At 46.1% G+C, this 27,439-nt stretch overlaps 1 protein-coding gene across 1 annotated transcript in view; it reads right to left on the bottom strand.

Annotated features, from left to right (window-relative positions):
* The window catches only part of ARK2C (arkadia (RNF111) C-terminal like ring finger ubiquitin ligase 2C), a 119,567-nt gene extending 92,707 nt beyond the window's left edge, over positions 1–26,860 (bottom strand). Inside the window, exon 1 of the mRNA XM_048850920.2 lies at positions 26,432–26,860. Within this exon, the coding sequence (XP_048706877.1) occupies positions 26,432–26,492 (61 nt within the window). The 5' untranslated portion in view covers positions 26,493–26,860. The remainder of the gene's footprint in view (positions 1–26,431) is intronic.
* Positions 26,861–27,439: the final 579 nt, after the last annotated feature.

Here is a 27,439-nt window from a genome sequence, read left to right as displayed (position 1 = left end):
GTGTTATGCTTTAGAATAGGCTGATAGAAATAACTTGCTTGTGGGGTCAAGTAACACCTGTTTTTCCTTTGTACTCTTGTCTATTCATGAAACACATGCCCCCCTGCCCCACTTCCTCTTTTGGCAGAGCATTTGTGGCACTTACACCATGCTCACATTTTTTGATAGCTGGGATAATGCACCTAACATCTACATAGTCTTTTGCATCTGAGGAACTCAAAGCACATTCATGAGAGTGACTTACCCACACCCATCCAGCAGGCCATTGACAGCGCTGCGAATAGAAACAAGGACTCCCACAGCCCCATTTGATGCCCTAACCCGCAGACCACACTGCCTCTAATATAGGATGTAGTTGCTGCTTAACACTAGAGGGTATTTGAACACCAAGACATGACCAGCAGTGTTTTACAATGAGTTTCCTGTCTAGTTACTTTTTGCATGAAACCTTCTGATATATTAAATTCCAAGCAAGGGCTTGGGTCATTACATACTGCCTCCCTAAACTCTCCCTGTGATTTCACTTAGCGATGATGTTCAGCATGTCCTCATCCAAACCATTCTGCAGTAGGTGCCATTAAACAATGGGCATGTACAACACGCTTCGCTATAGATTAGAAAACCAGAAGGGACCACTGTGATCATCTAGCATGACCTCCTGTATCTATGATATTTGGCAAGCTCAGTCGTGACCAGAGTCTGAATGGGACACGGAGGCTGAACGATCTTCTCTTTCCTAAAGGTTTTCATACCAGGTCATGACCAGGGAATTGTTAGTTTGCACCACTGCTTCCCACTGTGGATCAAAAGAAGAGTTTTTAATCTCTAAGGCTGTCGGTACTTCACCTGAATTCATGTCATATTCAAAGAATAATGATTTTTAAAGGATTTCAGGAGCAAACCAAATCTTCCTGCTATAGGGGAGCAGGTAGAGAGGCTAGGTGCTATCCAATTCCCTCAGAACTGAAGAGTTAATACCACACCTCACACAACATTGCTCCATAAATAATAGCAGCTGGAAGACACAGAGTCTTTGCCTTCTGCAATGCTGTGGTTCCATCAGAGAATCCTTTCTTTCACTGCCTGTAAATTACACACCGTTCCCTGATATCACTGCACAGCAAACAAACTCCCTCCTTATCTTGGATCCTGGAGATGTGTGGGCTATCATAAATAACTTCTGTACAAGATAAGGCTTCTTCCAATATAGCCTCTGCCTCGGCCCTGATGTGCTGCATAGCTAATACACATACGGCACTTTCTCCCCAACTGAGCTAAAGCAGCCAGTTTCTGAGAGAGGTCAGCTGTAGCCTGCTCAGTTAAGAGTCTACCCCTGCTCCTTTTGAAGAAGCAAAAACCCCATTGACTTCTATGGCACAGCTTCAGATTCTAAACCCATGACCCTGAATGGCGTGGAATGCCCAGCAACTCCCATTGATCTCAGTGGGAGAGGTTTCAGAGTAGCAGCCGTGTTAGTCTGTATTCGCAAAAAGTGGGAAAGGACGATGCTTAGCTTCAGGCATGGTCAAGCCTGATTCTGCTACCTTTGCTCATACTGTGTAGAACCTTGCCCTGTGAGTCATCCTGTTGGTTTCAATGAGTCTACTCATGGAATTAGGTACTACTCAGACACAGCAAGGGTGGCAGAATCTAGCCCAGGGAAGGGCAAACTACAGCCCACAGGCCGGATCCAGCCCATCAGGGCTTTCAATCTGGCCCGCGGGATTGCCAGTCCTGTAGCAAGGCGGGGCTAAGGCAGGCTCCCTGCATGCCATGGCCCTGCGCCGCTCCCGGAAGTGGCCAGCACCACATCCTTGCAGCCCCTGAGGGAGTGGGAGGGGGGCAGAGGGCTCCGTATACTGCCCTTGCCTGCAGGCACTGCCCCCCACAGCTCCCATTGCCCTGAGCCCCCTGACACACCCTAACCCCCTGCCCTGAGCCTCCTCCTGCACCCTAATCCCTTGCCCTGAGCCCCTTCCTGCACACTGCACCCCCTCCCACACCCCACAATCCCTTCTGCACCCCAACCCCCGGCCCCAGCCCTACATTCATGGCCCTGCATACAATTTCCCCACCCAGATGTGGCCCTCAGGCCAAAAAGTTTGCCCACCCCTGATCTAGCCCTTTAGGTTTCACCATGAAAAACTAAGTATGCGGGAGATGAGATGTTTATAGATTCATGATTCATAATATTGCAGTTTTCAGGGAATATAACACCATTCGTGCTTAAGAAATGCTCTTATTTTCTGCCAAATATATAAAATAATCACTCATCTCCCGAGCAGCCAAAGTAAATTATATATCGTATTAGCCCCATACACTGTAATTCTGGTATAGAATGAAACCATTTCCCAAGTCCCTAAATCTCCTTTCTGACTTCAAATTACAAATGTCTTGCCTAGGATCATCACTGTGATGACTAATGAACACTTATTACAAGTGAGTTTATAAATGTTATTAAGAGATTTCTATTAAAGGCCAGGCTAAAAAAAAAATGTGGATTTAACAAGAACAACAAGAGAGGAGGAATCTGCAGAGATTTCACAGCTCTTTTCCTGCCAGGCAAAGGAGAGCCACAATGTTTGCAGCTCAGTGAATGCGGAAATTGTTGGCTGCTCACTGACTTTGACGGACATACCTTCTGAAGTGCTGGAGCCCTGATTATCTTCAGGTTCATTCGGAGCATTAGAAGGCTCTCGCGTGGACTCCAGGGAGCACATTACCCCACTAGTTCACCACATGGCAGGGGAGGGCTGAGTGCAGGCGGATATTCTTTAAGATCCTAACGCTGCATCTCCAGGCTCTTGTAAAGCATTTTTAGACTACAGCTGATTTGAGACAGATTTTTTTTTAAACGACTCAGGTCGGATTCTGATCTCATTTACGACAGCATAAATCCAGAGCTGACATTTATTCTGGATTGGTGCTGGTGTAATCAAGATTAACGAGGAGTCTGGTGTCAAGATTAGAATCTGATGCCTTGTTTTTTGATGATGCATTTTGATAGCTTTGTTTGGGAGCCATGGCTGATTTTCGTGATGACTTCTCACTGACGCTTTGGCTTCAAAGACAGCTCCTATTTAAAACTATCGCCCCCCTGCAAGTGGTGCAGGACAGGTGCGCAGTGAAGGTGCAGTCACTGATGAGATATGCCTATGAGAGATGGGCCCCACACAAAAACCCGACATGAACTTTGGGAAAGTTCAGATCTGGAGGTAAATGTCATATCCAGCCCTATCTCCTTAGTGGGTTACACCACAACCCTAGATGTGAACTGCCCCATAGCTTGGATCTAGATTTTGCTACTGGGATCCATCACTAACACTTACACAAATAATAAGCAGCCAGAATAACATTGGATGATACAGGTAGTTTTTCCTCATCTCAAAAGCTACACAGCGAAGGGGAAGCACTTGCCTTCTTACTTTTCTATACACAAATGCCACTATCCATCACAAGCACAGTGATGAGATGGACAGAAAGAAGGATAGCAGGATGGGAGGACAGATTTCAAAGCATTTTAAAGGCATTAATGAATTCCCCTTCACAGTAACCCTGGGAAGTACACACAGAGGTTGCCTTTAATAACTCACCTCAGAGACCTCAGTATTTGCAGTATCCTAGGAACTCCCTATCATCAATATGCAGAAGCTGAGGAAAAACATAGATACAATTTTTTAAGCAATTGTCACTTTTCCAGGGGGGTGGCTGCGCTAAGTATTTTTTCCATCTTGCAGCTGGGAAAATTGAAGCGAAGGAAAGTGACTCGCCCAAGGGGACACTATGAGCAGAGTCAGGAACAGAAACGCAGATCTTCTTCCTCCCAGGTCCATTCAAAACCCCGTCTTCCCCTTCCAGGAAGGCCGATTGGCTTTTTACTTTTTTCACTACCATTTCACATTGCTGGAGAGAAGGCAGCAGGAAAAGTGGATGTGCAGCCTCACAGTACATGCCTAAAGCTTATGCAAGTTAAATTTAGGTCTAACTAAAACTATGTGCCTTGGGCTGCAATGCCAGTTGTGAGTGCTCTTTCTCTTCTCTCCTCTCCCCACCCCCAGTAGCTGTTTCTTTAGCTGATGATAAATCTTCAGCTTTCTCAAAAGAGATGGGTCTTTTAAAACAAGCCTCTAATTCCCTTCCTCTCCCCCAGTTTTGAGTCAGCAATGAAATAAATGTAAAAAGTGGGTGCCAATAAGCAGGCAAGTCATGGCATCCTCTAGAGCAGTGCTTCTCAAGCTATCTGATGTGGGGGACTGGCAATTTTTTTTCCCAATGTGCGCGCAGACCGGCAGCCGATGGCTCGCGGACCGGCACTGGTCCGCGGGCCACCACTTTGAGTAGCACTGCGGTAGGGCTTTGTTTTGCCTGGGGGGGGCTCAGACCTGCAACAGAGCCGCAGCTGCACTCCAGGTGGCAGGCAGGCCGGCAGGCACAACCCTGCCCGGAGTTCCCAGGCAGTGCAGCAGCAGCACCCTTCTAGGGTCTGTCTTCACTGAAAAGCTAACGTGGGTTCTTATTGGAGTGTTGCCCCTAACACCTCTCCCGTCCACACACAAAAGCCCCTCCCCCAAGTTAAGCGGTGCTTTTGTCCCAGGCTAGCGGGCCTGGCTGGGGATGTGAGTGACAGCCCAGTTTACTTGGGCTAGTAGCCCGCCCATTGGGACACAGGCTGAATCACTCAAGTGCTGATAGTCCTCCGGTGTCTTCCCGCAATTCCCCTCAGGTGCCAGAGGGACAGACGAATTCTCCCACAATTCATAAAGCAGCTCAGTTTACTGCAGCACAAAGAACCATGGGATGTGCCCCCAGAGTCCTCGCAACACACCCAGAGGGTGCACAGCACCAGTGAAGACACCAGCTTGGGTAAAGCTGTGCAATGTGGCCGCTCACACCTGGGCTAAGCTAACCTGGGTTCTCAGACAAGGTGCTGATCACCTGGGCTAACTCTGCAGTGAAGATACTCTTATTAGAGGTTGCAGCATGCCCTCTGCTCTCCGCATGGCCAGTTCTATTGGCCAGTCCCAAAGCCATGACCCCCACCTCCTTCCTAGATCTCCCCAGCCCTTTTGCTACAGCTAGCTTTACAGGTACCAGCAAAAAAGCAAGACCTTGTGCTCAGCGGAGCTCAAGAACGGTCATTTTTTTCCAAATCCTTGCCCTTTTCCCTTCCCTTGTGCCTTTGCAAAGGGCTCAGGCATAATCTGGCCCCTTGAATACCTTCCTATACCCTCAAAACAGGCCTAAATGCCATCAGCGGTGCCTGCACAAGTTGGAACCAAATTGTGCCTGAAAGCAATGGTGGGTGCAAGTGTGGAGTATGAATTGAGGCCCCTTGAAAATCCAGGTGCTAAGAATATCCACTGCTCAGCTTTTTTCTTTCAGGATGTATTTACTTGCCCTATAATTCAGTCCAAAGTGAAAACAAACAAAAAAACCCAAAAATCTAAAACACTTAATAATGTTGTGACACCTCGGTGGTATCCCCTGGGCCCTCAGAGGGAAAAGAGCAACTGCTCACTGCTTCATTGAAGTTAATGGCCCACAAAGGAAATCACGATCCACTAACGGAGAGCTCCCTAGCAGCAGCAACAAAATTCGAAGGTGCACCCGGCTAGAAAATCGTGACCCAAGGTTGGTGGCATTTTGCCTCTCGAAGATCAGGAAATCCCCAGTCGGAAAGGTCAAGGCTATTTGCGTAGAGGAGATCAATGAAACCCTGGATTTCCTTAGGAAGCTGATAGAAGGAGCTTGTGTGTTAGGTACGTAAGGAAGCCGTTTGTCAAAATCCATCCCAACCAAAACAGATGCCTCAGCTCATCAAATCAGCAGTGCATTTGAGTGAATAGTCAAATGGCCTTTCCAGACGAGAGTCTAATGAACTTGATTCCTGTAGGGCTGCCAGTTCTTATCAACAGAAATGCTCTCATTTTGCCTCCCACTCTCCCTCTCACAGGGGCCTTCAGAATGGCTAAATGGCTTTATATTCATCCTGAGTAGAGGGGCCCACATTATACAATGCATATGCACAAAATGCGTGCGTCATTTTGCAAATCCGGGCCATTCTGTTTAGGATTGTGTAGCTCTGCTTCACAGGGTAGGCCCCCATTACAGTTGTTTTGACTGCCAAAAATGGCTTCTTAATCAGCACTGCATGAGGAGGAAGAAATGCCAGGTACAAATTCTGCTCCTAGTGACATGGGTGTAAATCCAGAGTAACTCTCTTGATCTTGACTTCAGTGGAGTAGCTCTGCATGGGTGCTGTAAGGAGGGACAGAATACAGCCCTTTGTCAAAGTCAACAGGATTGGCAGAGATGTAATTCTGGATAGAACTGCCTCGGTGAGACTAGAGACAGACCTGGTACAATTTGAATTCAGATCGGATTTTTACAGTTCAGGCCCATCTCTAATTAAATCCAAACTACCTATCTATGGGAATTACCATAGCACTACATAATCCTTTGTGTATTTATCCTCACAACGCCCCTGTGAGGTAAAGTACTATTCTCCCCAGTTTACACATGAGGAACAGAGAGACTATGTGACTGGCCCGGGGTCAAACACAAAGTCTGTGGCAGAGCAAGGAATTGAACTACAGTCTCTAGCTAGTATCTTAACTGCTGAATCATCCTCTCTATGGTCTCAGAGGTCTGTGGTGCACAGATTTAAGCTTTGCCTATGTCTTGAAGCACAGGCAGTCGTTCAGCTCTTTTTGTATGGCAAAAACAAGGTCAGCAGAATGAAAATCAACTCTTCTGGCTTGTCTACACGGTGGGGTAATGCGCTCTTCAGGGTTGTGATTTCTAAAGTGTGCTAATGTGTTACGCATTCATTGACCCGTGTTGACCCTGCCAGTCTGTTGAAACCCTGTTCCAAACAGCACTACGTTAAAGCACACCAGCTGGGTCTATATCAGTGGTTCCCAAACTGCAGTTCGTGAACCCCTGGGGGTTCGCAAAATGTTACAGGGGGTTCTCAGGAAAAAATTCCCTAATGGCGGACAGAGCTGTCCCTAGGGACCCCGGGCAGCACAGGGCTTGCAGCCCAGAGCCGCTGGACTTCCAAGAGCTAAGCAGATCAAAGCCAGCATATCTATCACCCTGAGGAGATTTAAACTTCAAGACTCCTTATAAGAAATGGAAAGGGAGGTGGATATTTTTTGCTGTTTTTAAAATTAAATAGGCAGCTAGTGTTGTTTTTAAAATTATCATGAAGAACAAGTTTAAGTTTTGTTGCAACGTGTGTCGTTTGCCTGGACTGCTCAAGACCCGAATGCGTGTGTAGGAGGAACTCTCTGAGTGGTTTCTTAAATACCTTCCTGCTGTTTCACATCTGATACTCCTTGATGAAACCTAGGAGCCTTCTCTGATAACAGGCTTATTCAAAGTGATACAAGCTACGAAAGTGAGATCTTGGAAGAGTGTTGCCGTTTTCATAATGTAATAAACATACTGTCATGATAAATAATAATTAATAATAAATAGTGTGTAATAAGCATGTCATAAAAACAAATTTTACATTTCCAAGATCACTGCTTTTATAATTTATACTCAGGTAAAGGAGAAAATCCCTGGAAATATTCATTTTTAGGAAGGGGTTCAAAAAGGGGTTGACATTTTAGTGAAAGGGATTCACAGGTTGTTAAAGTTTGGGAACCACTGGTCTATACGGACCAATTAATGTGCAACACATTCGTGTGCTTTCGAAATCACTCCCCAAAAGAGTGCATTGTCCCACCAGTCTGACTTTGTACAGGGCCTGAACAACTTACAACCAGTTAAGCTGCAGTGGATGAAGTGAGGATGTGGTTGCACCAGGCCATCTACTCACTATTCTGGACTAACTAAAATTCCACATAACGTGTAGCTTATGTTCCCTGGTGCCCAGGCCTGGATGTAACGGAGAAGAAGGAGGACAGTGTGTTGCCATTACATTGGTTAATGCAACTATGACACTGACAAACCAACTCTTGCCAAGATTGTAGGCATCAGCTGAGCACTGATAAATTAATAGCTGGAAACCAGACCAGCTCACCTGCAGTGTTCCCTCTAATTTTTCCCACCCATGTGTGGAATTAATTTTTTTATGTGCACCGATATGGAGGTGATGTGTGACACATGACCTTCATATTGGTGCACATAACAAAATTCATTCTGCACATGGGGTGGGGCCGAGGAATTCTTGTGGGAGGGGGCTCAGGGCTGGGGCAGAGGTTTGGGGCACAGGGGTGTGAAGGCTTCGGCTGGGGGTGTGGGCTCTGGGGTGGGGCCGGGGATAAGGGACTCAGGGCTGGGGCAGAGGGTTGGGGTGCAGGGTGTGAGGGCTCTGGGGTGGGGCCGGGGATGAGGCGCTCAGGGCTGGGGCCAAGGATTGGGTGCCGGGGGTGAGGGCTCCAGCTGGGGGTGTGGGCTCTGGGATGGAGCCAGGGATGAGGGGCTCAGGGCTGGGGCAGAGGGTTGGGGTGCAGGAGGTGAGGGACCCGGCTGGGGGTGTGGGCTCTGGGGTGGGGCCGGGGATGAGGGGTTTGGGGTGCAGGAGGGTGCTCCAGGGCTACGGCGGGGAGAGAGGACTCCCCCCAGTGCTCTCTCCCAGCAGCAGCTCCTGGGCTGGGGGGAGAGGTGCCTATCCCTGCCGTGGGAGCTCTGGGGCTGGGGCTGCAGGATAAGCACCCCTCCCCCAGCCTCAGCAGGTCTGGGCTGCCACCCGGGCTGTGCCTGGGTCTAGGCCGCTCTCCGCCACCCCAGCTGCGGCTGGGTCTGGGCCACTCCGGGGCTAGGCCGGGCCGTGCCGGCCTTGCCTGGGGCCGGCCCAGGCCACACCGTCCTGGCTACGCTTGGGGCCGCGCCTGGGTCCTCTCTGGCCACTGCTGGGTCTGTGCCGCTCTGGCCGCAGCAGGTCGGGCCTGCAGGGTGAGCTGTGGCCGGAGGAGGGGCGCCCCTCCCGCGGCAGGTTGGGGGCCGGGCTAGGTGAGGGCTGGGGAAGGGGCACCCCTCCCCTGGCTGCGGCAGGTCCCTGGGCGGGTTCCCTAAGTGCCTGCGTGGGGCTGCTGCGCGGCCACACAGCTTACAGGGAACTTAGCTCACCGGTATGTTCGTATTGTTCAAGACAGGTGCTAGACCTGTAAGAGTGTGTTTAGTGTTTCGACTCTACGGAATGCTTGTAAGTTGCTGCAGGCATTGATTTCACTTGTAATGTCTGTATCCCGGGCTATAAGGTAATATGTACGTTTTCCTTTGTAACTGTAAAAATGCCAGCTGTGAACCCAGTCAAGAGGAAGGCTCCACCCACCGACCATCAAGAAGGACTATCAAAACTAATGGGCCATTGTGGAACATCACCGATACAAAGACTTGGTTAATAGCCCTCTCACACCCATGAAGATGCTACGTGCAAGAAAGTGCATCCCATCAGCTTGAATGCTGGAAGAAGGGGATAAAACAGAAACACAAGAAAATTTCTCTCTCTTTTGCTATTTGGACTCTCACAGGGCTGGAGCTAGGAAACAGAAGCAGAGATTCCCAAGGTCAGCCCTAACCGTCAGTGCTTACAACTCTGTCACCTTCAGAAACATAGACTGTAACTCATTTGTGTATATATGTTGCCTCCTTTAACCTGTAAATAACTCTCTCATTTCTTTTTCCTGGTTAATAAATCCTTTGTTATCCTATAGGATTGACTACAAGCGTTGTCCTTGGTGTGAGATCTAAGGCACAAATTGACTTGAAATAAGTAACTGGTTTCTTGGAACCAGGAGCAACCTGAATCTTTTGTGATCTTTGGTGTATGGCAACCAACTATGACTAAATCCAGCTTGCCCGGGTGTCAACATACCCTGGAGTGCCCAGGGGGACTGTCAGTGACTCCATGGTCAGACTGTTATGGTGCCTCAGGAGTTCACATCTGTTAATGGTTTGGTGAGATCTAGTGGTAGAACATACCGCCAGGTCGGGGTGTCGGCCCTGCTTTATGACAGTCTGCCCTGAGGTTGGCACTCACGGGGGTGAACCACTCCAGACAGCGTGATGACAACGACAACAACATTTGGCTCCTGCAAGCGTTGCATGAGCATGAGCCAATCCTCAGAACAACTCGGCTGATGGGAAAGGAAGGATCATTCTCCCCATTTTACACGAGGAGAAATGGGCAGAGAGGTTAAGGCCCAACATTTTCAAAAGTGCCCTTGTTAAAGTGCCCACACACTTCTGTGCGTGTCCAGTTTCCACATGCTCAACCCCCCTAATGAGCATGCACAAGAAGTCTGAGATGTGTATGCACAGATATAGAAGTATGTGCATAAACCCCTGATTCGCACACACCCTAGGCACTGTCCATGCAAATTTTAGCGTTGGTATTTTGAATATTGAGCTCAAGTGATTTGCCCAAGGCCACAGAGCAAGTCAGTGGCAGAAGTAATACGGGAAGTCACGAGTTCTTGGCTGTCCGTTCCATGCTCAGACCACTAAGTGCTGCTTCAGACAGACTGACTGGTAGAGTACCCTTTAGATTCCCCTACCCAGTACTGATTGTTAATGTACTTCTGGCAGGGGTCATTCCATGGCTTAATTACAGGATGGATCTCTGCAGTCAGCAATCCATCTCTCTCCCCCATTTGGGTGCCTTCTCAAGGATAGATCCTTGTACGCTAGCTTTGTTATTCTTTCCTAAAACAATTTCCATACATATTAAGGAGAGAAAGAACCATTATGATAATTCAATTTGACTTCCTGAAGTGAGCTGTAGCTCACGAAAGCTTATGCTCAAATAAATTGGTTAGTCTCTAAGGTGCCACAAGTATTCCTTTTCTTTCTACAGGCCATAGAATTTCTCCCAGGAATTCCTGCATCAAGCCCTTCATTTGTGGTTGAACTAGAGAATACCTTTTAGAAAGCCATCCGCTACTGATTTAAAGACTGCAAGTGATGAAGAATCCACTTCACAGCTTGGGCAGCTGTCCCAATGCTTAATTACCCCCACTGTTAACATTTTGCACCTCATATCCAGTTGGAATTTTTCTAGCTTCAGCTCTCATCCACTGGCTCTTGTTCAGTCTTTCTCTGCTAGATTGAAGAGAGTGATGGTATCAGAAACCATCGTCCTGAGTAGGTACTTACAGACCATGATCAAATCACCTCTTAACCTTCTTTTCAATAAACTAAATAGATTGAGTTCCTTAAGTCTCCCATTGTAAGGGGGCTTTTCCTGACACTGAAAATTTCTTGTAACCTTCTCTAAACCCACTGGCTTTTCAACATCCTTTTTAAAATTAGGCATTGGAACTGGACACAGTGTTCCAATAACTGTCTCACCAATGCCACATACATGGGGAATACCACATCCCTAATCCTGCTTGACATTCCATTTATATATCTAAGGATTGCATTAGTGCTTTTAACCATAATCCACTGGGAGCTCGTATCTACTTGACTCCTGAGTCCTTTTCAGAGTCATTGCCTTTCCACAATTCTGAAGTGCGACTTTGCATTTAGTTGTATTAAAACACATAATGTTTGATTACCTCTAACTTGTCTGGTATCACACTTTGGGGGGGGGAAGAGGGGGCATGGTTGAGCAGTGTGACACTGCAGGGGTGGGGTTTGGTGCTGGAGGTGGGGTTGGGCAGTGTCACACAGCTTGATCCAGACCCGTATGGGCCAGTGACATGGCCTCATCATTATTCACCTGCTGGCCAATCTTTGTCTCACCTGCAAACTTGATCGGCAATCATTTTATATTTTCTCCCAGATCATTGACAAAAACATTGACCTCCCCTGCCGTGGCACTTGGGCCCCATGACTTTCCATTTCCTATCATCTGCATTTTCATGCCCTTTGGGCTGCTTCACAGCTGACATTGGCAGTGCCTTTTCAGAACTAAGAGAATGCATGCATGAAACACACCCTTGTCGTTTCCAGTCATTATGCGGATGGAGTTTATAACCTCATAAAGAACTGCGACAGGTTACTGTGGGAGGTGTCTATGCTGCAAAGACAAACCTGCAGCACTGAGTCTCAGAGCCCGGGTCACTTGACTCAGGCTCACGGGGCTCGGGCTGCAGGGCTCAAAACAGCAGTGTAAACATTCCCACTCAGGCTCAAGCCTGACCGCCATGACCATCCCCCTTTGCCCAGTTTCAGAGGCCAGGCTCTAGCCTGAGTGGGAACAGCTACACTGTTATTTTTTGCCACGCAGCCTGAGCCCTGCAAGCCCAAGTCTATTGACCTGTGTTCCGAGATTCAGCATGGTGGGTTTTTCTTGGGAGGGTAGCTATATTAGACTGCCTTCCCACCACATCCAATGCTGTCCATTCCATGACCCATCCTCACGTCTGTATGAATTTGTATCATAGCTACCTGCTGTAACATACAGGATAGACTTAAAACTAGCATTAAATACATGCAGCCACTCACACCCTAAAGGATTTCTGGGAAGGATCAGGCCTTAAAAAGAAAGGGATTGATTCTCCACTATCTTTCACCTTGTGTACTTATTTACACCTGTGCCAAGTGGGCATTAAACACTACCAAATGAGAGTTCTCCACTCACATTCCCCAGGGGTAGCATATCAGACTCATTTGCCACAGGCGTAAATGGCTGCAGAAGAGTGCAGTGAAGAATCGGGCCCATATTGCACAAGTAGGTTAGTGGGACTGCAATGAGTGAACTATGGAACAGTGAGTGAAATGCAAAACCATTCACAACTACGTAAATATGCAGCTTCAAACTGCGGTGTCTGGTTTTCTGTGCACTGCCCCTTGAATGTCGTCTGGTCTCAGCATGGCTGCAGCCTGTAACCAGAGAGGCACACACACTGTGCTCTCTCCTGAAGTCTTTACTTTTGTTCTTTCTTGCTGCTGTTTCCTTTTAATCCAAAATAAAAGTTCTCTTAGGTGGGTGGGATATAGTTCTTGGTATATTGGAAACATAACATGAAACAATTAGCACTACAGAACTAATCACTCCAGCAGGTGAAGGCTAACGACTACACACCATTCATGTGAGAACGTGTTACGTCCCTAGGCGTAAGGAAGGGAGAACGTGACAGGAGGTGGGAACACTTACCGGCTGAGATAGCGAGCTCCACAGCAGGCAACCAAATGGCCATGTTAGCGCTGCAGCTGTCTGCAAAGTTTAAAGGGCCAGCACCCAGAAAGGCATGCTGGGCGAAAGGTCATGTGACCACTGAAGAGCGTCACCGGGGTCAGACAGAAGGGCCTAAGGGTTTTGCCAGTGGCAGTTGGGCAGTGGCCCCATATCAGAGTATCCCATAGTGCAGTGGTTAGTATTCAGCTAAGAGGTAGGGAACCTATGTTCAAAGCTCTTCTCCTCAAGCACTATGGGCAGTTGAACCAGTATTGCCCTCCCCCTGGGTGGGTGCCCTAACCACCAGGCTAAAGGTTATTAGGGAGGGGGTTTTTTTCCTCCCCACCCATCCGACTGTTACAGGTGTTCCAATGCTGTTCTTGCAAATGAAAGCATAAATGTCTGACTCCAGGGGAGAGTCCAGATCCCCCTAAGCTCTGAGAGGGGAGGGCTTAGGATACACCCCCTCTTTGGCACCTGCTAAGCCAACTCCCTGCCTATTGTGCTGGCTTTATGGATCCCATTTTCAGGATCTGTCTGTCTCTCCCCGTGTATTGTATAGGGAGCTTGGGTGCCTATCTCAGAGTTTGTGGATTCCACTGGATGGCTGGGTGCCTAAAAGTTAGGCATGGCAAGGCTGAGCGTTGCAATGTCTAAATCCCTTTGTGGATCTGGGGCTAGGTGATTCTGGGGAATGGTGATTTGTTTCTGCCTGTCCCCAGCATAACTCCAATTCTGGAAGCTCCTGCTCTAGGCAGAGCCTGGTTGGTTTCACTGCGGAATTGGAATCCATGTCATGATAAAGAGCTCTGTAGCTAACACTGACAAGGCTCAGAAGTGATTGTGTTTGTCTGTGTTGGAGGGGAAGGACCTGAGTGCTTTGCCTCCCTCTTAGAAGATCAAGGAGCAGACTACCATGAGTGGGAATTAAATTGGTGTCTCCCATGTGAGAGGGCGCAGAGCAAGCAGTTAAGCACGCACAAAGCTAGAGGCTGCTTTGAACCACACTGCTCTGGGGGGCAGGGGGAAGGTCCATGTCTCATGCAAGCTCTGCAAAACGCAGAACAATCGTTTGTCCCAGGAAGAGAACCAGCGAGAGCAGAGGCAACCCATGCCTGCCGATAATGGGGGGTGGAGTGAGGGCAGCAGCTGAGGGGGAGGCGACTCATGCCTGCCTCTCCCCACGCGTACCCTCTGAGAGACAGGAGGAGAAAACTCACAGCTAGACCCCTGTGCCTTACCCATGTGTCTACCAGCAGGGTTAGAGAAACTCATAGTCTGATTCCCACTGTTTGGAGGCTTTCAACCTAGCCTCAGTATGGCCAACCCCACACATTCATGAGTCAGCCCTCCCCCCAAAAAAGTCTGAGATTGGCTTAAAGATCATGAGATTTTTTAACAATAAAGTGATAAACTGTGGGTTCTTTTCATTTGCCTTCCAGTTTTTGAGGCTTTAGGGAGCACTTGGGTCATGTTTTCAAGTTTGTCTCCACAACCCTGAGGGCTAGAAATGTAGTTTTACTGAAGGGAGAACTGTGATTCTCACCCAATCACCTGACCCCAGGAGTGGGGCATTATGGAAAACACCAAAATACTGTGAGACTCCCACTAAAAGCAGAAGAGTTGGCAATTACTTGTGTTGCTGTTACCTGTAGTCCTACAAGCTGGCAAGGGAGGCAACTATCACTGAGAGCATTAGCAAAGTCACAGGACATGGCCAGTGGTCTGATTAAATATCCCTGATTCATGCAAGGGCCATGACTGGGGATATTTAGTACTGTCAGACAGAAGGTGCACAGGGCCTTCCTGTATAAGAGCAAGTATTGTAAGAATTTTACATCAGCGACATCCAACCTTAGCCCGGCTTATGGCTTCCTTTGCAACTTACTAAGAGACGGCAGGTAGCACCGAACGTGCAGAAATGGAGCAGGGTAGCAGCTCTGCACTCATGCTGAGCATAGTCTTAGAAGTCTGTGAGGACTGCAGGTCCCAGTATGCTCCATCTCTGTATGAGCAACCTCCACTGGGATCGATTGGGAGAATGGCATCCTGGGACTTGTAGTCTCCATGGGCTGTGCCTGGGAGAGGTGACCGTAGGTCGCATTGTGAACTCCCGGAATCCCATATAGTCTGCCAACTACGTTTAGCATCCCCGGCTCACTGGAGTACTTTGGAGAGGACAAGAAGCTATTGGCACATGCGCAGGAACCCTCTAAGAAAATAGAGGAAATGTTTTGCTTTCCAGAGAAGATAAGGAAATTATTTTAAAATTAAATTAGAAAAGCTTCAGAGTACAGAGAACGTTTGACTGTTGGACTGACTAATGAAGCGCAGATCAATACTGATAAAGCAATCAGGAATGGTTGGCTCAGGGATCTGGTAAAGCCATTCAGAGCTTTTCACTTCTAAGTTGCTGGGTTAAAGCCAGCTTAGACAGTCATCACAGAGTCATTCCTATTGATGGCTGTTTGGTGCCCTATAGAAGGTGAGTGGGTGGGTCTTGTTCGGTTGGATAAGTGTCCACAATGCACAAAACCCACCACCACCTTTGTGTGCATTCTGTTGGCAGTCTCAGAAGAAAAGCCCAGGACTGAATGGGTTTGGAAACAGAACTCTTCTCTTGCCCCGCCAGGTCAGTGTAAAGTTCATTGGTAGGAAAGGGAAGGGGGAATCTCATGCTGTACTTGTTGTGTGGATAAACTGAGGGCTTCATTAGGCATGCTCGTCAAGCCATCTCAGTGCTAAATTCACCTTTGACACCAAACAAAAAATAATGGCTAAGAAATAAACAGAGTCTTGATTATTTAAGCAGCAAACTTTAGGGTGCTGATGAATGAATCTGTGGACATTAATATTTCTGGAGTGATCAGACTGTGAGACTCTGCAGCAAATCCCCAGACATAGACTGGGCTACAGCGCTTCATACATCATGGCTTGCTGTTCACATATTTCTAGTGGTATTCTCCTACTTAGAGCTGTAGCTCACGAAAGCTCATGCTCAAATAAATTCGTTAGTCTCTAAGGTGCCACAAGTACTCCTTTTCTTTTTCCCAAATGAGAAGGGGATTTCTTTTCCACTGCTGCCTAAGCATAGTGTCTGGCCCGTTTAAAAGTCCCCCGGGAAAAAAGGAACCTTCTACTTTCAATTATTTTACTAGCCATCCATATTCAGTACCAAAGCCCCACATAACAGGATGGACTATAAATGCATACTGCTCTGGGATGGATGTTTAAATGCAATATCCCCTAATAGCTTGTTCAAATAGAGGAAGCCAGAATGACAAGGCAACAGGTCTGGAAAAGTATGGGAGGGCAGAAGTCCGCATTCTCCCCATCCAGAGCAAGATTTCTCTAGAGAATGCTTGAACACAGCAGTTGGGAAGGCAATACTTTAAGATCTGAACAGCATGAACTGCAAAGTGAATTTCATAATCCTTTCGGGAACGCTTTGAACTGATCTGTTTGGAATAAAAGAAAATGTAACTCTGTAGGGAGCCGGATGGCACATGGAATTGGTAATGAGATACAGAGTCTTTCTTGTCCAGGTCACCTGTTAGAGACTTAGAATCTAGCCCGGGTCATTATTAATCAAAAGCTGTTACTATCATCTGATGGCTGTTTGGTGGCCTATGGGTAATGAGTTAGTTGGTTTCCTTCCAGTTCCTTGCCTCCAGAGCACACACTCCACCCTGACAAATGGCAGTCAAAGCACAAAGGTCAGAGATGAGATGAGGACTCAGATATGTCTACACTGCAAAACAAAACAATCCTGGCTAGGGCAGGTAGTCTCAGAGCCTGGGTCAACTGACTCAGGCTTGTCCTACAGATGTTCCTGCTCAGGCTGGGTTGTGAGACCCACTCGCCTCCTAAGTTTCAGAGCCTGAGCCCAAATGTATACACTGCTATTTTGAGCCCCATAGCACAGGCCCCGCAAACCTGAGTCACTTGACCCAGCCTCTGAGTCTCTCTGCCGTGGGTCTTTTTTTGCTTTGTAGATGTGCCCTAAATTACTCCTTCGGCCCTTAGAGGTCATCCCTCTGCATTAGCAGGTTAGCCCATTGTTCTACTGTACCCTATGCTGTACATGTCCTGCAGAATTCTTCAGGCTGCTTGTTTGGCACCTGTTATTAATGCTATAGCCTCTCTATCTATATGGATACACACTCCGTATTATTAAAGAAGCAAACTGGAAGCCATCAGACAGCTTAGAAGGGATGATTTTAGGGCAGTTTCAACTGCTCAGAGGGTTATTAGAACACCAATCACTGTCCTTTAACGTGTATATAGGATGGATCCTTGAATTATGGCCCTTATTAAACTGTGCACAGTGACTCGGTAAAATGTGTACTTAGCTGTTTTGGAAAACCTTGCTTAATAAACTGGCTCTTAGCCTTTAAGCAAAATCTCCCCAGCAAATGGCAATTGGTTCAGAGGACACATTCCCAAAAGGGGCATGAGAATGGTAAACTGTTGGAGCCCACTACAGCCTAGATGGGTCCTGCTAGTTCAAGAAAGTGATCCATCTTTCATGACGGGCGATCAGACCAAATGAAAGAACTCCAATCGCTTAAGGAAGGACCCCAGGACTGGGCAGTCAGTCTAAACCCAGAGTGGCGCCATTCATATTAGTGAGTCACTGGAGGTAACTGAGACCAGAAGCTGGTGCGTGTAGCCTTCATGACCACACTGCTTCCTCCACATACAGCCCAGCCCAGAGAAGACTGGGAATAGCAGGAATAATGCTTGGAGAGTGTTGCAAAGGTCAAGAATCCCAGTAATTGCACTCTGATTCCTGGAGTCACAGTAAACTGGCTATGTGAGCAAAGGTAAATCTAAATTAAGCAGCATCCTTATGAGACATCACCTATTACCGCTCCATTACGTTTATTATATCAAGCCCAATCTTGTCATCCTTATTGGAGCAAAATGACCACTGACAGTGGCCTGGGTCTGCAACAGCAACCAAGGAGTGCCCAGCACAGCACGGGCAATTGGGAGGACTGGAAAGATGGCTTTAAGCTACCTTTGCACTCTCCCAGTTCTGGGCTGGCTTTGCAGCTGCCCTGTCCTCTCTGTAAATTAGAGCCACTTGATAAGCACAGCTGCAGCCTTTTTCCTCCTAGACACCAGCTGAACACCACCAAAGCCTCACCCTACGGTAGGGATCTTCCTTAGGCCAGTTAAGCCCCTATTCTTTAGGGATCCGTTACATCCACAGCGCCGCACAAAGCAGCCATGGCAAAGAGAGAAATTGGGTCTATTGACTATAATGGGGGTTTAACCAGACTATGGAGGACTGAGTACAGAGCACAGGAATTAGCCAATAGGGCCTGATTCTGCTCTTACTCACAGGAGTAACTCCACTGGAGTCAACATGATCAGACTTGGTATCCAAAGGTCAGTTTAGTTTCTTAGCCATTTTTTTGGCAAAGCATCTGCAGACACCTGGGGCATCCCCAGAGTCGGCACTTCCCTTGTGGAGACCCATTTAGTGCAATTTCAGAAACAATTGATCTTTGGGAGGAAGACTGGCAAGCCTCAGTTGCATACATGGGATAGCAGGTGTATCTCTTAGCAATCACATGAAGCAGGCTCTAGCTTATTTCCTCCTGCCTGAAGGACTATCTTCCCCACAAGATGCTGGATCAGATTCTCATCCCAATTTTGCAGGTGCCACCCCACACTGAAGTCACATAAACCTAATTCAGCCCTCATATATACACACACAACTACCCCAAGGACATGCATAGCTGAGGACAGACTAGATCCTTCAAGTCAGGGGGGTTGCTTTAACCAGGGTGACTGAAACCAGAGCTGAGGGTTTCCTGGAGTTGGGATGTGTTTAGTTAGCAGGAATGGTAAGGATTTATGGCCTGGTTTTCGAAAGCGCTGAGCAGCCCTTGCTCCCACTGACTGTGGATGGAGGATCTAGACATGTAAAACTAGTTTGCTGGGACAGGTCCCATCAGGCATCAGAAGAAAACACTGTAAACATATTTTTTGATAGAGGCCACGACAAAGGCATGGTAAAACTGCTGCCTTGTTCATACGAATAACACAACGTGAATTTGGTGGATGTGCCTGGTCAAGGAGCTGTCCCCAGAATATACATGTAAGTGGAGTGAGGCTTGTCAGACATCCATACGGCTCTGTGCTCTACATTTAGGCCTAGATCTTTCCCTACCACAGAACAAACCTCAGGTCAAAATTAGGTGGGAAACTCAGCATCCTGTGTGTTCTGGGGGTGTGGTCCTCCCACCCCCTGGATGCTCTGAGATCTACAGAGGGCCAGGGAATGTGCACTGAGGCCTAGTCCCTCTCTGCTGATCCCTGGGCCCCCTAACTCCCTCAGGAGCTATGTTCCATTGAGTCCCTGGCTATGACTAAGCCAAAACTCCTTGGGGAGGAGGTGCTGACAACATGGAATGAGAGTCTGTGCAAGATAAGGTAGCAGGATCAACATTATTTTGGACTGAGGAAAAAGCTGATTGTGGAGGAGAGTGGCGCTGTGCAGATGCTCTTACTCCTGGCTCCCCACATCCCCTGAAATCACAGAGCCGTGAACACACAGAGTTGGCCTGGAAGGGCTGGTGCAGAAGTGGGTGACAATTGTGGTGGGTTGACTCACTGTAACAGCATTTAGCTGCGGTGGGGGGCTTTCCACTCTTTCCATCAAAATGAAGGAGGAATGAGTTGGCCTTTAACATTTTGCATGTTCTTCATGGCATTACAGGGAATGTTTTCATGTGAGATACATGAGGCGTTTGAGAGAGGGGGTCATTTACTCCCACTGACTCCTTTTGTCTTACATTTTACCCTATGTGCAGCAGAGGACTGACACCCCAAAAATTGCTGAAATGGACAAAAATCTCCTGATGATGCTATTCATTCACTAGGGCAATTGAGGATTCAGACAGAGCAGGATTCAGGCCTTGATTTGCTGTGGAGAGAGCTGAATGCTGTAGTCAACTAGTATGCAGCTAGCCAGAGTAACACCACGCTGACAGGGGCCACACAAGCACTGAGAGAGTCTTATGCACATAGGCAGATTGTGCAGCTAAGTGATATGTTTGGTGCAATGCATTGGGCTTTTTTAACATTACAAGAACCAATACTTATTAAGGAGTTGTGTTTACTGCTATAATCTTGGCCTGCTTGCTGTGGGGTTTTAAGTTTCATAGCCACTAAGCCTATCATCTTCAAATTTAGTGCCTTAAAAATTTTAGGCAGCTAAATCTACCATTAGGAACCTAAATCAACGAGGCCTGGTTTCAGAGGTTGTGAGGATCCACAGTTCTCTGGAAATCCACACACAGCGCACTCAGCAGCCTCCAGGAGTTACTCTGCACAGCAGCACCTGGCAGGATTGAACCCTAATCACTTGACTCACGGTTGATTAGGCCGTGGGTTGGATTTTTAACTGCATGCCTCTCACAAGTCCATTTATACTTTGGTTTCTTTTGCTTTTTAATTTGGAAGTGGGTTCATTAGTTTTTAAACATTACACATACGTGGGCCCAATTCTGCTCTTACCAGTGTAAATCCAGAGTTACTTCATTAAACTTTGCTGGAGCTGTTCCAGATTTATGCCACAGCAAATGAGAGTAGAATTTGGCCCAGTATGTTTATTTCTGAAATAAAATAAAAAAACCCGGTACAGATTATAATGAGACAAGAATCTCAGCTTGGTTCAGGAGATGGGGTCCGATGGGCCTGGTTCTTATTGAAACTTCTCTGGCAGCATAAAGGGGCTTAAAGTGTGTGTAAACTATTTCAATCCCTTCTAAAGCTGCCAGAGCAGTGTAAAGGCACCTTAGCATACCTAAGAATCTGGCCCAGTTGCGTCCATGGTCAGGATAATCATTCCCCCTCTTATACAAGGATGTTATTTAAAAACACCCCATTAATGCATGGGGGTGTCTGAGAGAAATATACACTTTCAAGAAACCCTTGTGAGTCTTTCCAAACCCACAGCAACAATAGCACTTTGCTTGCCTCCAATGTTCCCAATCTGGGCTACTGAAATGAAAAAGATGGCTCTCTCGTGTCCAGATGTCTTTTCTGAATTAGTGTCAAAGGTATTAATTATTAAACTGTGGATGCATTCGATGAATTATGAACCATGGAAGCCTTGTGGCTGCTTGCTAGTACAGTGTTGGGGGAAAGCAGAAATATTGTCTCTCATAAGAATGCGTGTTCTAACAAGATAGGTCAAAACATGATGCAGATGATAAATTGCTTAGCATGAGTTCCCATTAATCCAGAAGCTTTCTGTATTATTAGATTACTAAACTATCCTCAAAATGTATCAAACAATATTGATCTATATTAGCCTAATTTGCAAAATAAGAACTGGTGGCTTGGTATGATGAAACCACTATCTGTAACAAAGGGACAGCTGCTTGCATATTTCAGGTTAGCAAGGGTTGGAAATGTAGGATTTGGAGTGAGGGGGTTGGTTGGTAGGTTGGATTTTTTACTTTCTGAAACCATGAACAAAATTGCATTGTACTGTGTGGGGAAAAAAAAAAAAATCATGTAATAGAATGATCAGCCCCAAACAGGCATGCATGTCTCCCTTCATGCAAGCTTAAAAAAAGCACAGGCTCCCTGCTTACATATGTGTCCGTGTACATGTGTCACAGCAAAACAGCTAAGCTTTCAAATCTGGAATAGGCTCGAGCAGAGAACAAAGGGCCAAAGCATACAGCACATCCAGAAGGGGGAGCAGAGAAATATATTGTGTGTGGTCATACAGGAGGGACATGATGGCCAAATAATTACTAAGATACATGGAAAAGGAATATGGAGGAGGAAAAAACTCAGGATACAGCAAGGAGAAAGTGAAAAAGCACTGCCTTGCAAAATGATGAGTCTCTTCAAATGACGACCATTTAGGTAGTGTGGGTTCCTTTAATCACTTGATTTCATTTGTTTCTAACATGCCTTTTTCTACAGGACAAACGTAAGATTACTTGTCGTGCACTGAAATTTTGATAGGTGGAACAGTCAACTGCTGAATTTTTGCTCTACTTTACAGGAAAATAACCCGACCCTTCATTTCTCCATCTTCTTTTGAAATGCAATTAGTGCAAAAAAGTGTTTTTGGAAGCCCTGACTCTACTTAGTCTCTTGTAGTGGCACCTAAATACCACCATGTAATCAATTTTAAATGTATTATGTAATAATGCCCTCCTGCAAGTCTGGGAAACAGTCCTCTTAATGGGTTCTGGTGAGATACCAAAGATGGGTGATCTGCATTATTATTTCATAGCATCTGCAGTAAACTCCCCTACTGGCTAAGGTGCAGAGCGAATTCAAATTTTCTGTGTGCTTACATATAATTTTAAAGTGCATGTTTACTTACTTGAGTTTCTATGTCAATATTTAACTTGTTAATCAAATCAGATATTCAAAAGAGTGGACCTCAAGTTTTCACACTATAGTGCAAGCAGGAAGTGTAGTTATAACCTTAGCATCTTGGACACATTTACTACTCTAGCTCCCCAGCTGTCTATCTAAGGTATTTATAGTGTGCCAGTCATCATAGTATCTAGGCACTAAGGACTCCTCTCCTACCAAATGGTGGGCAGGATAGTTATATTCAGAAGGGCAGGGTTATAAAAAGGAGGGGGGAAATATTTTTTCAGACTCATTTACTTCTTGCTAATAAAGCCAGCCATATAAAAATGTCTTTTTCCCTCATCCATCTTGGGGCATTGCACCTCTCATTACTCATGACCAATGTGTAACCTTGTCATCAGAAGGCAGTAATAGCAGGCTCCTTAATCTCTTCTGATAATTAATGAGTGTGGGTGTGTTTATACACTTATTTTTTGCCATTCTAAAGTAAAACAGAACTATACACAGGCACAGTGATAATATAGGATGTGTATCTGTACAGTAGATATACACAGACTAATGCTGAATATAGATATGGGATCGAAATATTAAAGACCCCCATATCTGTGGTACTGAAATTCATTCACTCAAATCTTACAATGGGGAAAGCAAGGAAAAAATCTAAACAGCAGGATACGACAATAAATGGGAAAACAGCAATAGAAAAAGCACACTAGGTTAATATAGGAAAACTAGTTTCTTTATTGAGAGATTGTATATTAGTATTAGTGGAATTGTGTGTAACAATGTCATCATGCACACAATACAAAAAGGCAAGGCCCACCATGCTATGGAAGGGCAACAGAACAAAAGCAGCGTACAATGAGCAGATGTATAGGCTACAGCACATTACATTTCAGCAGGGTATGTCTCTACAGAGAGATTTACATCAGAAACTAGGTAATGTAAAAAAATACAGACCATGCTTTAGTTTTAGTACAAGAAAAAAGGTGAAGATACACAACCAAAGGATATTTGATACAGAAAATTACCCACAAAATAAGAACAGGAAGTAATTTAGCACAGCAGAAAATGTTATCCCTGTTTAATGGAAAACCATTTTGCCAGTAGTCTCTCCTTTTAAAAAAAATAATTTAATCAAAATTGCCATTTAATATGCTTCTTTGGAGCAGTATTAATGGATCAAATGTTTGTGTCCAATTTATATACACTAAATAAAGTGTTTGGATCATTTCTGTAACAGGCAGTTGTATATACTGGATGTTTCAGCTTTCAAAGAAACAGATGGAGGCCAGCTGTTGAAAGTGGTGTAATTTTGGCCAAGAGTGTGTGTGATATATAATGTACAAAGATGCAGTACCCCTTTGTATTACAAAGTCTTTGAATAATCCTTGTTAATATGCAGGGTGGAGGACTATTCAGATGTTCATATGCTTAGTGTCCCCATTTATTCATGGATCTTATTCTCCAACTATTTTTCAAAGCCTTTTTTTAAATGTGAGGCTAATTTAATTGCAGATTTTATTATTATTATTTTTGCCTATGATTGACTGTAATTTGTTTAGTCATAAAGGCGTTCTAGATGGCAAACCAATGGTTGTCTAAATAACTAGAAACAAGCCCACAAGATCCTGCATCCACCAACTAAAGCAAAATGAATCCACTTAACAGGAATTTACAGTGCAATGTACTTAGCTAAACAAGATGAAGATACAAAAATGGCTGTTATTATCTACAGCTATTCTGAAATGGCCTGTTTTCTATGCTACTACAATGAAATTAAAAAGAGCAGATTTAAGCTTACAGTCTGTCTAATAGTTTTACAAGAAAATTGTGGTTTAGGACTTCAGGTTTAAGCATTAGTATCCTCTGTCACAGGGTCTTTTATGGTTCATTTTTATGGATCAAATCTCAATTTACAGTTTCTCTGTGGGTATGTTCGGTTTTAAGTAAAATGAAAGAACCCAAAATGAAATGTAAATTTAGGGGAGAGAAGCAGACAACCCCTCCCCTCCCACTAAAACTAATTTGAAATTGAAAACATTAAATTGCATCCAGCAATGGTATTAAAAATCAGTGTAATTAGTGATGATAATGATTTAATCAGGATAATTATACTTTGGGGCTTAACATCAGTCTGAATTATTTTTAATGCATGCCTAGTATATAATAAAAAAATCCTAGACATTCTCAAATAATAAGAATAATTGCACAGATGAGAGGGAGAGGGGAAAAATTAGTGTTAGGGAGAAATCTCATCAATCTAAGCCTTTTTGAAATTGACAGACAGCCCATAGAGAGGGGATACTGCAGCTTAAATATCAATGCCTTCCTCGGATGGATACAGGAAATGGTTAAGAGAGGGGTGTCACAATACAGCTAAATGCAGAGGCAGAGGGCTACAGCACACAGCAGCAAGTTGACCATTCACTGTGCTACACAATGAAGAAAAAAAAATAAAGATTTGATAAATGCAAAATGTCATCATCCCATCATCACAATAGAGACTGCAGTTAACAATGCCACTATGTTCAACCTGGGTCATATGTACACATACAGTAAAGGGAAATAAAATTTAAAGTGGTTGGGCAACAGCAAGAAAGGAAAGACCAGATTCTGATCTCAGTCACACTGGGGGTAAATCAGTGCATCTGAAGCCATCCGTGCAGTGGAGTTACTCTGGATTTATAGCAATGTAAACTGAGATCAGAATCTGGACTGAGTCTAATTGTGCTAGATTTTAACCCATCTTTTATTGGGTCCCCAGTGACCAAGATCTCAATGGTAATTACAGCAGTGCATCATCTTTACGAGGAAATTTATTTTATATATAAATAAAACTATAGGGACTTGACCAACAATAGGCCAAAAGGGGTGGGAGGTCAGGCTGGGGGAACATTTCCAGGGAAAGAAATGTAAGGAGGGGGGAGAGAGAGAGAGAGAGAGAGAGGGGCTGATTGAGAAATAATAATGACTCTAAATGCATCCTGATTTTGATAGAAAGAAAATGGAAGGAATGAGGGAGAAAGGGGGTGGGGGAAGGTCCAAGTCCATTGTCTGTAGCAGAATGTGGGGTGGATGGGAAGGAGGGGAGGTGGAAAAAATATGCAAGGGCCATACACATCCCATATTAAATCTCTGTGAAAAGTCATCATCACGTTGCTTTTTCTGAAAAATCTCTGAGCAATAAGAGCACCATGGAGCTGCGGACTGATGTGCTGCTCTCCAGAGCCAACATTACATTCGAATCCCCAAAGAGAAGAGGACAAATTACAGGAGATGGGAAGCGGGGAGGGGGAATGTCCAACAAGAAAAAGAAATAAAGGGCCCCCTAAAAACGGTAGGCTAATTCCAAAGCTATTTTAGTCCATTACAGAAGAAACAGCAAGGGACAAAAAAGAAAGGTTAAGAGAGGGTGAACATGCTCTCGGTCCCAAGAGAGTGGGGGGAGGGTGGAGATAAGCTATGGAGAGACCTCGGCTTGGAAATAAATAATAATAAAAGCACAGATCAATGGGTAAACAGGGCACACACACGCCAAGAACACAAAATAAAATCGCTACCTACTGAATGCACAAAATCAAAAAGAAATACCTTTTTTTTTTTAAGCCCCCCCTACCCCATCTGGGCATAGAGCGAGGCAGGTCTGGGCTTGGCTTCCCACCCGAGAGCTCGATTTGTCAGGTGGAAAGCAGGGGGCAGACGATCCGATTTAAAGGAAGGAGGCTCCCCGAACCCCAAAAAGAGAAGAATCTTGAAGTCATCCCACCAGCTCGGTTGCTGGATTTTCTTTTTCCTTCCCCCCCCCCCCCCCCCACCCTCCTGCATCTGATCCGCAAGACAGAGAGACAACGAGGAGCCAGGAGTGGGTGGGGGGGCTGGGGAGGGGGGAACCCTCCAGAGAAACCAAAGGATCGTGCCTTTAAACCACACACACACACACACACACACCCCGCCACCGCGAATAAGCCCCGAAGGATAAAGCGATACCTCTGTTTCGTACAGAGCCGAACACTGGAAGCACAAGATAGCCGACGTGCACTAAAACCATCCTGCCTGCCTGCTGCCGCGGCTGCGGTCCCTTTGTTGTGCTGCTCCTGGGTGGAGGTGGGAGCGGGGCTGCTGCTGGCTGGGAGACAGATGGCCCATGGAAATGGTCCCTTCCAATCCCCTATATACATTCAAATGTGGAGCTGGGACTGCAGCTGCCTGGCACACAAAGGGAAGGGCAGCCAATGGGAGGGAGGCCTGGGAGGAGGGGGTGGTTGGTTCTTTCTTGCTGGGTTTTTTATATATATATTATTATTATCTCCAGCTTGGGTCTCTGTGACAGGGAGGAGACCCAATCAGGGGCTGGGGCTGGGCTGGAGCCTGCCCTGGGTCCTGCTGGCTAAGCTGCCTCCAAACAAGGAGATGGAAGCAAACTGGGGCCAGGGTCTGGAAGGCTGGGGGGGGGGCCGGGGGGGGATTTCACACCCACGGACATGCAGATACGCTCTCACACACACCCTGGCCAGCGGGATTCGCTGCGAAACACACGCACCCTCCACCCCCACCGCCGAGATGTGTGCATGCACACACCCACAGAGACACATGGAGTGATTCAGACACACACAGACAACACATACGTTCCACACCCTAGCCACAGAGAATCATGTGTGTGCGCGCACACCCACAGAGACAGGGGTAAACATGCAGTACACATATACAGGGCCAGATTTTTAAAGGTATTTAGATGCCCAAAGATGCAGCTTGGCACCTTACTACCTTTAAATATCTGGCTCACCCATCCTACATACAAAGACACACACACAGGCACTTGTATGCCAACTGTCCACAAAGACACACACACACCCAGACATACATAGGCACACATCCACAAACATACAGTCTATACATACATCAAGAGACACAAAAATATACAGAGACATCAACATGCCCAACATATGAACACAGACACAGATCATACCAGTATAAAAAAGTCCTATAGAAGTTGAG

Source organism: Caretta caretta, chromosome 5, assembly GCF_965140235.1.
Source record: "Caretta caretta isolate rCarCar2 chromosome 5, rCarCar1.hap1, whole genome shotgun sequence".
In the NCBI taxonomy this organism is placed as follows: domain Eukaryota; kingdom Metazoa; phylum Chordata; order Testudines; family Cheloniidae; genus Caretta; species Caretta caretta.
This window is presented reverse-complemented; position numbering and strand designations above follow the sequence as displayed.